The sequence below is a fragment of the Penicillium angulare genome (genome assembly GCF_028827245.1).
Source record: "Penicillium angulare strain IBT 27051 chromosome Unknown utg000003l_segment0_segment0, whole genome shotgun sequence".
NCBI classification, from domain to species: Eukaryota; Fungi; Ascomycota; class Eurotiomycetes; order Eurotiales; family Aspergillaceae; genus Penicillium; species Penicillium angulare.
The window spans coordinates 63,910-79,044 of NW_026623162.1; the positions used below are offsets into that span (position 1 = coordinate 63,910).

Genomic DNA, 15,135 nt, shown 5'->3' on the forward strand with positions numbered 1-15,135 from the left:
AGTTCAAAGGTACTAGACTACGTACTTTGGGGGAATTCCTTTCTCCCCGACTCCTTTGATCGAACTTTTCTCTTTCTTTGCTTTTCCGCCATGATCTTCATGCATGTGAGCCGCAGATAGTTAGACTGAAGGCTGAACCCTGAATATTCTAGGTTTGTGGCATGATTCTCCAACTGGATTATGGTTCATGTCAGCGGTTCATGAACTGTACGAGGATGTCGGGATGGTTTCATTCACCCATGCGACTTGGTTTCGGTTTCGGATTCCACGCAGTGAGATTCCAAATCATTGCTCTACCTACATAATTACAAAGATAATGATAATAAATAAAAATAAAAACAATTTGGTCGGGATCCCCTGTTACACTGCGCCAAGTACAGACACTTGCACTTTATTTCATTTGATTGGGGTATACCCGGACCCAGACTTCGAAGTGAGATCGAACTCGAATGTAATTGCTTTTGCTGTGAGGTCACAGTGTGTAGGTATTAGTATTTTCTTTCTTCTATTTCATTTCTATTTCTATTTTGGTGGATCTCTATTGCTCCGTACATCTGATCAGAGTTTCCGGATGGTTGATCCGTGGCACTATTGGGATGTTTTCTTTTTCTTGTTCGCGTGAGTCTGGGCCTTCTCATTTGTCATTATAACCGCTAGGTTTGATTAGATCTACTAGGATTTGGATTGGATACTAGATAAACGGACATCAGATTATTTTTTACAAGTTATAATGTAAGTCTTCATCTATTGAAATGATATACTTACCAAATCTGACGAATTCTTGGATTCGGCTTATCCCCGACAATATACTTTACTACGTATACGTATACCTATTACATATAGTTTAGTATAGTATGTACATCATGATAATCGGTGTACATACTGAATGATAAATTCGCTTCATCTTGACATTCCTGAGAGAGACATGCGTTATACAGTCCAAATTATCCTTGTCGCGCGGGTTGGCTTTGCATTGGTATGTCTGTGCGTTTGCTTTGCCAACGTGTCATGCGGAGTTTACATCCGTGAACTTGGAAGACGAGGATCTTGAAATTCTTCTGAATTTTCCTCAAGATTAAATTAAATTAAATAAATCAAATTCAACATCTAGTATCCCTCAAATCTTGAACCTTCTAGTACAGGGTGGTTGGTTCCCCTATCATGATCTTCTACTGCAACCCTACAGTGGAATTGTTAATTCTCTCGCATAGCCTTCGCCTGTGCGTTGGGCAACATGCATTGGAATGTGATATTCAGGTTTTCCGTGATTATTCTCGCGGTCTGGACCTGGAGTTCAACCGAAGTATGGAATGATACTGATCGAGATACTAAATATGCAAAACGTCCTTTTGGGAAAGATAATTAGGCTTCAGTCAATTCTTTTTGATTCTGCCCTGTTTTGGTAATCTCTGTGGTTCTGGAGATATCCCGTTGCCACCTACAGTATGCTCGATCTCAACTTCAATGTTCCGTGAGTACCTATCCCTCGCTTGGATTATGGGTGTCCGCATCCATACTAAGGTAGGTACTAGGTAGGTAGTACTCCAGGGGTATCTAAAGTTTTATTTTATTATATGAATATAAACATTAAACAGGAACGCTATTCAATTTCAAATCAATCTCCACCCCCACTGAGATATAATTTTATGCAATTCAAATTGCCCCGCATCATCAAGAATGTGTCGGTGAGAACCCGACGTCGAGGACTTCTGGCGGTGAAAAAGATGAACATTGCGATTGTTCTTTTTGAAAGATTTTTTGCGCCCTAATGCATGTACCACGATTGATATTCGTGTGGCTTATACAGTACCCCGTCCCATCACCCCGGATCGAGGATCGATCGGGTTGGGGATTTTGTGGGTAGGTCCGAGTTGGCAATCTGTTAGTCATTACATCCTTGACTATGTACATGGATATGGGTTATCTTTATGTATGGATTGATATAGAAGATTTGTGCATGGGCCGTTGGGCTGATTAGTTCTTTGACCCCTTTGCTGAGTGCTGAGTCTGAGTGCCCGGTTGTCAGCTGGGGGTTGACGATCAAGAGGTAGATGTTGATCTGTGGTCTTCTGCATATTCTCTTGATAACAACAAACCAGGGCTTAAACGTACCATGATAGACGATATTCCCTTTTAATTACAGGGACCAATAATTGCTACAAGGGGATTGTCTCTATAAAGTATTGTAGATAGGCTGGAAGTGCCTTGACCTAGAGTACGAGTACAACAAAAGCAATTCAATCAAATAGCTTGCATTTAGGACGAATTTTCATTATTTCCAGTCCCATCCAAAACCAACCAGCCCCATGAAAACATGAAAGAAACTCCTGTACAAAATGGTATCGAATCTGAATCTGAATCCGTTGGCCCGCCGAAAAGAAACCGTGCGCACATAGTACAAATTACAAGAATGGCAAGCAAGATCGACACCAGAGAAATCAAGGCGGTGGAATCATGAAAAAGAAAAAGAAAAAGAAAAAGAAAAAGAAAAAGAAAAAGAAAAAGAAGAAAGAAAGGTAGAAAAAAGCTCGACGGGAGAAACCCAAGGCGAAAGTACTGCTGAACGCCAACCTTTTAATACCTGCGATGCCTGGACCCTGTACAATTCCCACGAAATATGACAAGAGAGAAGAAAAATAAAGAAAAGAAGGGGGGATTGGAAAGAAAGCGCGATAGAAAGATCGAGACCAATGGCCAATCTGGTGAATACGGACGAATAAGATGAAGGCCATCGTGATTAATAAGATGTTTTTTCTCGATTATCAATGAAACAGAATGTGTCTTTATTGGGACCTTCATCGAGCATATGCTGGTGTAGATGTAGTGGATATTTGTTGATGTTTTTTGAAATGACTTTCTAGAGTCGAAGATCTGTGACCAAGGATTGATTTTGGCGCAGTTCTGCCAGATGGAGTGGTCCCCAATGTTCCGGTCTTAGTTGCCCATACCGTTATGCATCATGTTTTGTTGTAACTGCTGTTGTTGCTGAGCTTGCATAGCAGCTTGTTGTGTAGCTCGCTGTTGTTGAGCAGCTTCACGCTCTCGTCGCATGAGATCCTGGACCCATGCCTTAGCATTCTTCTCCAGCCCAGCACCGTATTGCTGCGCAATCTGGGGCGGGTACTGGTTCGGCGGTCCATATTGTTGCATGTAGCGTTGGGACATCTCATGTCGCAAATGAAGGAGCCTTTGATGATAAAGGCGGTTGTATCGTGCAGCCATATTATTTTGCATGTTTGGCACTTGCCCGCCATTGGCTTGAGCCATCATCAATTGCTGCTGTTGCTGAGGTGTCAGGCCCTGTTGTGCTTGTTGAGGATTCATTCCCTGTTGCGGCATTCCCTGCTGCTGCTGCTGCTGCTGCTGTTGCGGGCTGCCATGGCCTGCTTGGCCCTGGGGAACGCCGCCCTGCTGCTTGACCATCTGCATCTGCGCGAATTGAGCACGCATGAGCTGAGCCTGGTAGGCCTGGTGGCTCTGCCGAGGCATGTTTTGCATATTCGGATGGGTTTGCTGCTGTTGTGCCTGCTGGGCCTGTTGTGCTTGTTGCGTCTTCTGAGCTTGTAACAGCTGTTGTTGATGAGCATGTGATTGGATGTTTTGTTGGGCATGTGCGCTAGCTTGCATTTGGGCAAGCTGCTGTGGAGTGAACTGGTTCCCTCCCATCTGGCCTTGCTGCTGCTGCTGCTGCTGAGCCAAAAGGGCTTGCTGGCGCTGCTGGAGCATTATCTGTTGTTGTTGAGTCAGAGCAATTCCGTTGCCCATTTGTTGAGTGTTAGGAATGGCGTGGTTCATCACTGGAGTCTGACCCATCGTTGAGTGGTTTGGACTGCCATGGCCCATACGTTGGGTTGGTGTCACATTACGCATAATGGGAGTGGCATGAGACATGGCCGGCGTGCCCTGGGTCATCTGAGGGGTTCCATGTCGACTCGGCCCTTGTTGACTTCTCGACGGGGCCATTGGATGGCCCATCATATTAGGGTGTCCGTGTTGCAGGGAAGATGGTGGTCTCGGTGGACTTCCTGACTGTTGCGATGCACTGATGCTCATGGGAACAGCCTGTGTTGTCATAATGTTACCAACCAGTGGTGAAGAGGTGCTATGAGGAGTTTGATTGCGTACAATGGGGGAAGATTGTTGTCCTTGGCTAACGCCATTAGCTTGCGCAATGCGGTTTTGTTGGGCGGCAAGTTGCGCTTGCGCTTGCTGTGCCGCAAGCTGTTGCCTTCGTGTTTCCTCCTTCGCATGTTCCTCAGCCTGTCGCTGCTCAATTGCCCGGCGTCGCTCTTTCTCCTGCTCTTGCTGCTGTCTCTTGGCCAAATCCTGTTTCATCTTCACATCATATTCACGTTTAGCCTTCTCTTCAAGTTGCATGCGAATAGTCTCTAGGGTCTTGAAACGCGAGAAACGCGGCTCGAAAGCTGCTGTTCCAGCTGCATCATCGACCGCAGCAGCCTTCGCACCTCCAGCCCCGCTAGATGATGCAGGCTCAAGACGTTCGTCCATAATAAGCATAAACCTCTCCTCTTCGGCTGCAAGGGCTTCATCGGCCGCAAGCTCTGCGACTGTTCTCTTACGCCGCTTGGGTGACGGGGGAGGGTTGCTGTGTAATGGACTCTCCATGAATTTGAGCAACTTTTGAGCAGCACCAAAGTCCTCCACGGGATCTAGATACAGTGGAGGAGCTAAAGCTCGCACAATCAGTGATTCACACTCTGGAAGATCTCGCGGCTCAATGAGAGTCTTCTGTCTCTTTGCGGGATTGCCTCGATCAGGCTGGGAACCAGGAGCCACTGGAGATTGGGGAACTAGTGATCCAGACTGTGTGCGAGACAATTGACCGGCATTTGATGCCTTTGCTGCTTTCGGATCGGGCGTAGTCGCAAGTAGGGTTAATTCTGCCTGTAATACTCGGCTAGTAGGGTGGAGAACAGTAGTGAACACTCGAGGTTTGGTAGGCGCGATTTTATCCATGGTATCCTTTGCTTGGGGCTGAGCATCAGATGCCTCGGCATTGGCTCCTTTTTCATCATTATGATCAGTAGATGCCTCAGCCGGTTTTGAGTTTTGTGCATCGGTGAGGTGATTCTGCTTTGGATAGGGAACATAGGGAGAGGGCGTAATATGTTCGTTGTAGTTATGCAATGAGAAAGGAGTGTTGTTTTCGTTGGTTTTTGTTGGTGAGGTCTTTCTAGCTTGTGCCGAGACAGACTTGTGATCGATCACTCGTACGATGAGACAACCTAGAGAATGGCAATGAGCAATTATGATCACAATTAATTATCGACAAATTGAATAATACCTTCGTAGAACCGCACGTTGCCACGAAGGAGCTCCTCGATCAAGTCATGTGGAATGGTCCCCGCGCGGATGTGTTCAATTATGATCTTCATCTCTGAATTGTAAGGGAAGCTTCCGTCTTGCTGCTCGAATCGAAAATGCGTGGGGTGAAGATGTACGATAAGGGATGGCGGGGATTTAGCGTATTTCTTGAGGATGTAGGAAGTTGTTTTCACTGTGGCGAGATAACGGAAGCTCATAGTCAGCCACGGTGTATCATGAAAAGCAATTGCACGACGATATCCAAGCAGCGACTCACCGTATGGTTCCGACCGGCTTTTAGATACCCGGTTGTCACCTCCGCCTGTAGCTGTCCTTGTCACCGGTCGACCGATGCGCGACTGCTCACCGGGCTTTTGCGACGGGTGGTTTCTGGTCCGATTCAGGGTACCTTTCGAGGAATTCGCCATATTGGCTACCCCATTGGTCAGATTAGGACTCGCATTAGCGGATGTGTTGCCAGGTATACGGTTGTTGGTGGTGGGTGGAGAAGAGGAGGGCGGTTGAGGCTTGACCCCAGTAACCCCAGGTTGTGAGAAAGGCGGGGGCGGACGCTTCATTTTCGGGGTATGCGATGTTGGTTTGGAGATAGCGGTAGCCATGCTGCCGGCGCTGCTGGGCGCGAGCCTAAGAATTTGGCGTAACTAATGCGACTGATCAGAGAACCAATTTGGCGATGGTGACTGAAAGCCGATGACCGAGAAAGAATGGGATGGCCGATGCGCGAGACATGTGGGGATCGATCGGTCGCGGCCCTGCTCACCAACGCGGCGAAATTGGGGTAAAAATAGAGGCAGGGTTCCGTGACTGTCAGGGGAAGAGAGCGGAGGCGTCCATCTAACGATGTCGCTGAGGGGTGAAGGGTCCGAGGAGGCTCAAGAGGGCGGAAGTCGTGCAGAGGAGGTGATGATGCCAAGCCGCGGGCGAGACGTGACGCTGTCACATGACTGGGGTACGGATTAGGACTAGATTTGACTGATTTGAAGCCTTAGGCAGAAACATATTGACTCCATCCTCGATCTCAGTGGGGCCCTACTGACCTGTAGTCACATTCTCGATCTATGTGATCAATTGAACCGCTCACATTGTTTGTCATTATTTGTGTAAAGTACCTAGAAAGAGCTGCATTGAATTGAGATGCATTGTGACCCGTCATTGAACCTTCAATCTCACCCTGACGTATATCAAAGCGAAACAAGGAACAAGTCCTAGCCTGCCCCCCTTTTGATGGCTGGTGACAAAGGTTTACCGGGCGACGCACTGGAATAGAATGGTAAAAAACATGAATCAAGTAACCTTGTACTGAATATGAGAGTTCTTGATACATGTTAGAAAGTTGGTATATATCACACCACAGAAGAAAATACTACATTTCTTTTATGCTCGGGATAATGTGAATGCATTATAAGCTATCAAGATGGCGCGCTTAGCACCGTGTGAACCTTGTTAAATAGTAGAAGAAGGTTTCTACCCAAGGCTGCATTATGACAAATCCACCAGGAAAGTGGAAAGGAAGGTAAAAAATCGGAGGGGAATCGAAAGCACAATCATAAACGGGGCAAAGGAGTACAGTAGAACAAGTATGGACAGGCAGAAACGAACAAATATCAACATCAACATCGTTGGACGCGGAAAAGGCACTGGATTTCATTTAATCCAGGCCACGCACTCGGCGCCGCCAATCATCACCAACGCGGAGCGAATCAACTATATCGATTCGCTTTCCAATGCCGGTGGTACCCTCTTTCTGCCACCATTTCTCTCCCTTGTCGGCGAGAGCGGACTCATCGTCACTGTCAATGAGACCGCCACGACCACCCTCGTCGCCAACTACGACAATGACCTGTCGAACCCAACCGGAAATGTGCTGAACGGGGTCACCTTTATCTCCTGTCAACGATTCTTGAACATAGACAAGGTCTGGTGACAGATGGCGAACGAGGTGGACGTATCCACTGTTTGTGTTGAAAGGCATGATCATATTCTCCTTTTCAACAAGAGCCTGGGCCTGTGTATAGAGAGTGCGGAAGGAAGGTGATTGGCCCTCAAGTTCATCATCCTGTCGAGGCTCGACCTTGGCAAGATCACCGCCAACCAACTCGCCAGAAGAGTTTGCCTCTTCGGCCGCAATGTTAGAGTAGGATGAGGTGATTGACTGGGTTGCGCGCGAAGCGCTTCCTTGACCAATGGCATGCTTCAAGTTCGGGGCATAGATCAAGACAAATATGCGAGATGTATCCAAGTCCACATGTTCAGGAAGGTGAGAGAGAATAGACTGCACGTAAATAAGTCAGCAAAATTCAATTCCAAATACCAATAGAGGGCAGGGTCGTTACTCACGGCGTGTTCCGAAACAAAATCATCCGAGTCAACGGGAGTAAGAGAGGATACTACAATAACAACAGTCTTTTTCTTCTTCTCGAACGCATGTTGTCCAGGTGCGCGGCCCTGTAGTGCACCACTCATGGTTGTCTCGATTGGCTGTTGGCTTCTCTCAGTCGCCCGAGTTTGAGCCTCTTCAGACCATCTCGTATGGTCTTCAAAGTCGCCTCGGTCTCGGTTTTCCTCCTTGATAGATGTGAGTGCGCCTCCAACAAATTGACCCGCAGCAGCAACTCCAGCGACTACTTTGCGGCTTGCGCCATCAAAGATCTGTTGGGGGCTCGGGGTTCGGCGCAACGCGCCCTGCATGCGACCCATGAAGCTCGGGTCATATGAAGCGTCACCAGGAGCCATATCTCGCGTATACTCCCCTGGGGGGCCTGCGGGATAGCCCGGTGGAGGGTAAGCGCCTCCAGCAGCGCCGGGGGGGGGCGGGTAATGACCTTGTCCGTCGTCATGATGCACTTCGTCCTCCTCGTCGTCGTCTTCGTGTCGTTCACTCCAAATCCATGCAGCAATGCTCACAGCAGCTACACCCACAGTTAAAGCCAAGGGAATGTAGTACCCCATGGCAGTTCTTCCACCTGTAGAGCTGAAACCGGTGCCGGCTCCACCGCGACGACGCCGGGGGTCCTGAGGGAAAGACATTGCGATCGCGGGGGATGTCGTTTAGAAAAGGCGCATCTAGGAAATCAATCGATATCGCAAGGCCCGCAATTCACATTTCACACCTCCTGCGGGGGAGGCCAAAAGTGGATGGTTGACTTAGGATGAGAGAAAGAGAAGAAAGATGGGGGAGGGACCTCGACCCTCGGAGCACGGAAACATGTGGCTGGTGAATCTACCTAGTAACCGCGGTGTTTACACTCTGTTTGCACTGTTTGCCCCGATTTAAATCTGGAGGCGGGTCAAAGCTGACTCATCCGCTCCTATCGGCACGTGAGCGCATCTGAATCGAAAAAAAGTAGTCAAAGCAGGCGAGTCATAGAGCACCCTACAAAGCCCCAGAGCTTCAACAGAACCCAGTAAAAAGCTGCTATTGCTCACAGCACGGCATATCAAAAGTACGCGCCCTATAATTGAGCTATCCCGAGCTCCTCAAGAAAGCGTTCAGCCTATTTGTTTCGCATTCTTCCTCCGACGAGTCATACCTCCTGCCCCGCGGGGCTCATACCAAAATGGCACCCTCTATTCCTGTTCCCCAAAGCGGGTTCCAGGCCATCATCCTATGTGGTCCTGGTGTTTCTCTCAACACATTTACTGCCAACCCCGAGGAGTATCCAAAATGTCTCATCCCAGTTGGAAACAGAGTCATGCTCTACTACCCAATGACATATGCATTGCGGGCAGGAATTACCGGTATGTCCTATCGCAGCGCAGATTCTAGACCATATCCAAGAACGTCTAGAAGAGAAGGTTATTTGGGAGATTGTTTCTCACTGTACGTTTAGATATCACATTGATCACCCCTCCTACCTCCCTCGCTCCTATCCAGGCCGCTTTGCAACAAAACCCACACCTTACGGCCCTTCCATCGCCCCGTGTAATCGCCCCAAAAGGACTCGAGATGACAATGGGTACCGCTGAGCTTCTTCGTCTTCCAGAAATTCAAGCCTGTATCAAGACAGATTTTCTTCTCCTCCCTTGCGACCTCATTTCCGAAATCCCAGGAGAATCCTTAATTGAGGCTTGGATGGTGTCACAGGGTGCACTTGGAGGGAGCACATTATCGGAGGGCAAGAATGCCCATGGGCCTGTCTCTTCAGCCCCCGGTGGTGAACAAGGTGGCCGACGAGGTGGTCTTAGTGTATTCTATCAGACACAGGGTCGCGAGGAGAGTGTCAAGGGTGAATCGACAGATTTTGTCGCAGTTGCGCCGCTTGAGCAAGATAAGGATGAGGCGCCCGCGGTATCTCACTTGGTTGATGGGCCCCAATCAGTGCGATCTAATTTGTCGAAATTGGTTCTTTCTATGCCGATGGATACCCTGAAGGAGAAAATGGAGAAGGATAAGGGCTTCCTTCTTCGTCATTCTTTGATTGAACAGCATCCCAACGTGAAGATGCTGACCAGCTATCGGGATGCTCATCTTTATGTTTTCCCTTACTGGGTTAAAGAACTCGCTCGTCAGGAGAAGCTTGAGTCTGTCAGCGAGGATATTCTTGGCTATTGGGCTAAGGCTGGCTGGCAAAAGGGGCTTGCGGATAAGCTTGGCATGAAGGAGATCTTCCAAAAAGAAAGCCATGGACAACATGAGACTGGTAGCCAGGATGGCGAATCATTAGAAGATGAGATTGATCTTCGAGGCATGAGTACCACTAAGATTGGCTCTAACGTCGAGAAGCCTCAATCGCCGCCTGTTTATGCGTCCCGCGTAAAGGCATCCAACGAGTCTTCCAAGACAATTGAAGTACCGCCAATTCTCGCCTATGTGCAACGAGGATCAGCACCATTTGTCCGCCGTGTCGACAGCACCGCTATTCTACTCTCTACATCTCTCCGTCTAGCTAAGCTGGAATCTACCGAAGAAGCTGGGCGTCAAGCATCGCCTTTCGCTCACAATCAAAAGATCGCGCACCCTGACGGCGTGGCTCAACGATCTACAGTCACAAAGACTGATTGTCTTCTTGCGGAGAATGTCACTGTGGAGGAGAAGTGTGTCATCAAGGAATCAGTAATTGGAGCCAACTGCCATATTTCGACTGGTGCACGATTGACCCGCTGTCTTCTTATGGATGGCGCAACTGTTGGTCCTCGCGCTGTTCTTTCCGGATGTGTTATTGGCAAGCGAGCAAAGATTGGTCGTGAAGCACAACTCAAGGACTGCGAAGTCCAAGATGGTAACGTTGTTGAGGACGAGGCGGATGCCAAGAACGAAAAGTTCATGGTTTTTGAGGGCATTGATGATGGTGAAGCTGGGGGGGATTTTGATGACGAGTTTTAATGTATTGAGACAGAGTCTACCTTGATGCTCTTCTGTTTTTTATACCGTTATGTCTTGACGAGATAGAAATTACGATCTTAAAAAGGTTTATACCTACATAGAAATGCAATTCTATAGAAACAGCATGAAGAAACAGGAACCCACCACACTCCCATGGTTCATCTCAACCCATTCTAGTGCCCTAAATCAGAAGGCATACATACTCAAACTCTGGCACACATGTGCATATATTAGCATTCAACAGCCCAAAACTGGCCACCTGATAGGTAGCATGTATCGAACATTCTCCCCCTCAATTCGTATCCCCAGCCTTGTCGCCCCATAGTCAAAACTAAAATCATCCCCAATAACCAGGATACATCAGACAAGAATTGAGATTGAAATCGAAATTGAAACCCAAGATCATGCAGCTGAGTTGAGTTGACCGAGATTCCCAATAAGCCCAGATCCGCTCTTCGCCGAACATGCACCACTTGTATCTGTACATAAAAGCATGTCCAGTGTCACCTCTTCTGCACCGTGATCAATCTGTCGTGATACTGATGCCAATGGTTGACAACTTGTGCATCGCCATGTGACCTCTGGTTCTGGGCTGAAGTCGAGGATTTTGTCGGTTTTCAGGTCTGGCCAGCTCTGCTTATATCAAATGCCTTCTTCTTTGGTCTTTTAAATCGGCGAAGCTTACTAGTATTTTTTTCTACTGGGAAAGTCCAATTTGGATGCTTGTCTATCTGGTTATGTGAGCACTGGCATGCACGGGCTAGTGCGAAGCGTTTATCGGACTTGAGTTTAATTCTTTTTTATGCTTATACATAATACATAACATTTTGAGTAATGCTACGTCATCTTGCTTGTAACTTGAACCCGTATTTGGGAGTTCGGCGGTCCCGGGATAGACTTGGGTCTTCATTCGTCAATGGCGGGGGTATCATAGCGCGAGATACTTAGAAGAGGTATGAGCAGTAATTTGTACAGTAAATATTTAAAGTCCTTCTTTATTTACTTTCGCTGTGTATTTGAAATAGTTGTGAAGAGTGCTTCGGGTTTATTCTTATCTATACCTCTTGATGCTAGGTAGTAGGTGGTAGTTAGTGATTTAGAGTTGGCTGTACAGATATCTCTTGAAGACTCGCTATTCCTACCTACCTTCTTGGCCTTCTTTAACCCCTGTGGCTGACTTTGATTCCAAGTTCATACTGCGACTAGATATGGATATCCCAGCTCTAAAGCACTTAAATCTGTCAGCTGATTCTATTCATCGTTGTCTTTGTTGACGTGATATCTCGTTCCTGTCGTGCTACAATGTAGGTATTTGGATTTTGTCACTATCATGATGTATCTGTTCATGAGCACGATACCCAGTGTCCACATCTTCCGCGCTGATTCTTATGATGGTCCGTTCGCCTATGTAGATTACGTTGATGTCAGGATATGACAAGGCTTAGATCTCCGGACCACCTTATTGGTAGCGACGTACCCATGCCTCTTTTCTCTTTCTCACTACGGAGCACCGGATTAGATTAGGTTGCATCTATCCTCTGTTTGGTTATCGTATAGATCACTCTTTATTCTAGGAGATTTAAAATTTCACACTCTCTGTCTATGTACTGCAATACTTGTTTTCAGGTGGAGTACTTTCCCGTCAATAATGGAGTCGGTGGGGACTGGTATCCTCTACAAATCGTATGATATTCGGCTTCACTGGCTGGAACCGGTTGGAATTCGGACAAACGTTACAGTAGTTGGTTTTTTGAAGGGATTCGATGTACGTGCAGGGATATATGGAAGGAGAATCGTTTGAGTTTTGTTTATCTTGCTACAGATCTGATTCTATACTTGTGTCAGATCTATTATTGCAGGGATGGGAATACTACGCCAAGTATGTACCAGGGTATAGTCGCTTTAATCTCCTTCATCGAATTGTCAAACGGTTCTTGTGGCGGGACCTTGCGATCGAGATTTACATCTTCCTACAAGTAGATGTACCTCCGAGTCGTTGTTGGAACAGTGTCCCCGCCCTCGAGTATCGGGTTGAAGGTTCCAGTAAGTACAGCACAGCACTCTGACCTCGGTGATTGAATGCCGAGATGCAGATGTAATGATGTACGTACTTTATGTATGTACATTTGGAGCACTGAGCACGCACGGTCTCTTTGGTCTGCGCGACCGGAACTTACGGTGCGAGGCGCACAACGGTATGATCACCGCTGGCCTCCACATCTGTGCTTCCCCGGACGCAAGTCGGCTAATGTTATTTGTGGTAAGAGAGCTGATTGGATTTCGTATTTGGGTCGGTGTTTTTGTTATTTCCGACTTTTGGATTGTGGTTTTCTAACTTTCTTTGGTTGGAGGTTGGTTGGGATACTAGTACTTCGTATCTCGGGTTTGGAGTGATTTTTTCAAGATCAAGTTCGTATCTACAGTTGGTTTAAATCCAGAGACTCCACTTGCGACTTTGTTGGCTTGCGTTTTTTATCTTATTTTGCTTGAGTCTTTTTTTATTCTACCAATCCTGTTGCGTGGAACATGATGTGGTTCATGCACGGAGGAGACGCTATTTGGGGTAGGTAATTCGAGACGGAATGCTGACGGTCTCTGGGAGGGATTCCGAGTCATGCTCGTATATTCATGGGCGATCGCTCTTTTGTTTTTTTAGAAGTGAGTAGTGATTATGGTGGCCTCGCATTTTGTATCCCCGAAGACGCCATCGGGACTTCCATCTTAGCTCCAACCGCCCCTCTTTCTTTCTTTTCCTAGGCTCCCACCTGGAGACTGGAGACCAGGAAGAGTCAATAATGATGCCAGACCGGATGGAGTAGGCGCTAATGCAGGTAAATTAGACCGGGGGAGGAGGATTTTAAGGATAAACCAGTCAGGATTGCGGATCTTTATCCCGCTCGCCCCTCAAGTGGTGGGAATTTCATGGCGTGGCAGAGCCTTTCCGTTTTTTCTTTCTCGCTCACTTTTTCTCGCTCATACTCCGGACTGAACTAAAGTACACGCTGAGGCCAGTACAGGGTTGGTGCATGGGAATTTGGGGCAATGTCGATCACGCGGGAAGAGGAGTGGTCTCTTGTGTGGAATGTGGATCATGTACATACGAAGCTACCGTCGGCCACATGTGGTTTGCGGTTATTGTGGAGACCTAGAAAAATCATTTGTGCCGCGAGACAGAAAAGAGGGGCAGGGAGATAAGAATTTGAATTTGAATTTGAATTTGAGGATGAGGTTGAGGTTGGATGTATAGTGCTCTGTTTTCCGTATCTGGGGAAGAAACTCAGGTTCCAAGGATGTGGAAACACCGGTTCGATTTGAGATACGGATCATTATTTTATTTCATTTTTTGCTTGTTCATTTCATAGGAATTTGGCCTGCTTGTCTGTATCTATCCGGGCGCTCTCTACGCCAATAACGTCATGGTCGCTGGATTTTGCTTGGTGGGCGTATCAGCGTATAGGCTAGGCGATGCACTATCATGTAGGTACTCCGACTTGCATTATCTACCAAGACATGACATGTACGGATACATTAGATAGTCATTCATAGCAAACAATTTGAAAGCTTAGATTAGGGGAATGAACCACCCCGCTTGGTTCCAAGTTCCTAGTTCCTAGTTCCCAGATTCCCACGAACCAAACACAATTAGCTCTGTGTTCCTATCATTAACCGGTCCTTTTGTCTCTTTGTCTCTTCCTTTCCCGTTCAGCCTCATCCGCAATACAGTACAAGGTTACCGGTCTCCCCGACCAGATCAGGCTGATCAGACATGCGGAATTGGCCCTGGCTGAAACTCTTCCCAGATTTCGTCCTTCCTGGACCCAGATAGTTTCACCGGGTACCTGGGGGGAAAGTTGCAGACTGCGACAACCCACCGGGAAGAGGATCCATGGAACCACCTGGGCAGCTCGCTGGAAAATTCCCGAGTTTGCATTTTGGAGCTGGGGTGGATAATCATGAATCATGACAGTATGGTTATGGTTATAGTTCGGGAGCGTAGTTTAGATTCCTCCCCAGTTGAAATATTATATTAAAACATCACGCTGAAAATAATCAGCTAGAATCAAATCTCATCTTACTGATTCTCATGATTCTCTGTCCCGCACGTGCGGTGGTGCACGGAACGCCATGTCTCGCCGAGCGAGAGTGGATTCGCTGTGGCCGGGGAACCACAAAGCCCGTCGAGGAATAGCGTTGCACTTAGAGCATCGGGTGGATATATTTCGCCAATTTTACGGAGAGAGGGGGGGGGGTTTGGGATGTGGATTTATTTATGCAGCTGAAGCTATCTTAAGAAAATTGCGAATTGTATCCAGTATCCAGTATCCAGTACTATCTTCAAGTTGTAGTATCCAGTATGGTGTACATCATGATATAGTAGTAGTAGTAATGAATTATATTGCACAACATGATGTCTCTTTTGTACTGATACCATGTCTTGTTCTTTTTCTTTCTCTGTAAATTAAATT

At 47.2% G+C, this 15,135-nt stretch overlaps 4 protein-coding genes across 4 annotated transcripts; 2 read left to right on the top strand and 2 right to left on the bottom strand.

The window, feature by feature from the left end:
* Positions 1–2,934: 2,934 nt before the first annotated feature.
* Positions 2,935–5,945, bottom strand: N7478_002275 (uncharacterized protein; the record flags this gene model as incomplete). The annotated part of the gene is made up of 2 exons (XM_056918489.1): positions 2,935–5,246; positions 5,306–5,945. The coding sequence occupies 2 exons, from the start codon at positions 5,943–5,945 to the stop codon at positions 2,935–2,937; spliced, it is 2,952 nt and encodes a 983-aa protein (XP_056781647.1).
* A 1,049-nt stretch (positions 5,946–6,994) lies between these two features.
* On the bottom strand, positions 6,995–8,373 carry N7478_002276 (uncharacterized protein; the record flags this gene model as incomplete). Its single annotated transcript, XM_056918490.1, has 2 exons — positions 6,995–7,618; positions 7,684–8,373. The coding sequence occupies 2 exons, from the start codon at positions 8,371–8,373 to the stop codon at positions 6,995–6,997; spliced, it is 1,314 nt and encodes a 437-aa protein (XP_056781648.1).
* Positions 8,374–8,903: 530 nt separating this feature from the next.
* Positions 8,904–10,669, top strand: N7478_002277 (translation initiation factor eIF2B subunit gamma; the record flags this gene model as incomplete). Its single annotated transcript, XM_056918491.1, has 2 exons — positions 8,904–9,084; positions 9,177–10,669. The coding sequence occupies 2 exons, from the start codon at positions 8,904–8,906 to the stop codon at positions 10,667–10,669; spliced, it is 1,674 nt and encodes a 557-aa protein (XP_056781649.1).
* A 1,648-nt stretch (positions 10,670–12,317) lies between these two features.
* Positions 12,318–12,735, top strand: N7478_002278 (uncharacterized protein; the record flags this gene model as incomplete). Its single annotated transcript, XM_056918492.1, has 2 exons — positions 12,318–12,434; positions 12,529–12,735. The coding sequence occupies 2 exons, from the start codon at positions 12,318–12,320 to the stop codon at positions 12,733–12,735; spliced, it is 324 nt and encodes a 107-aa protein (XP_056781650.1).
* Positions 12,736–15,135: the final 2,400 nt, after the last annotated feature.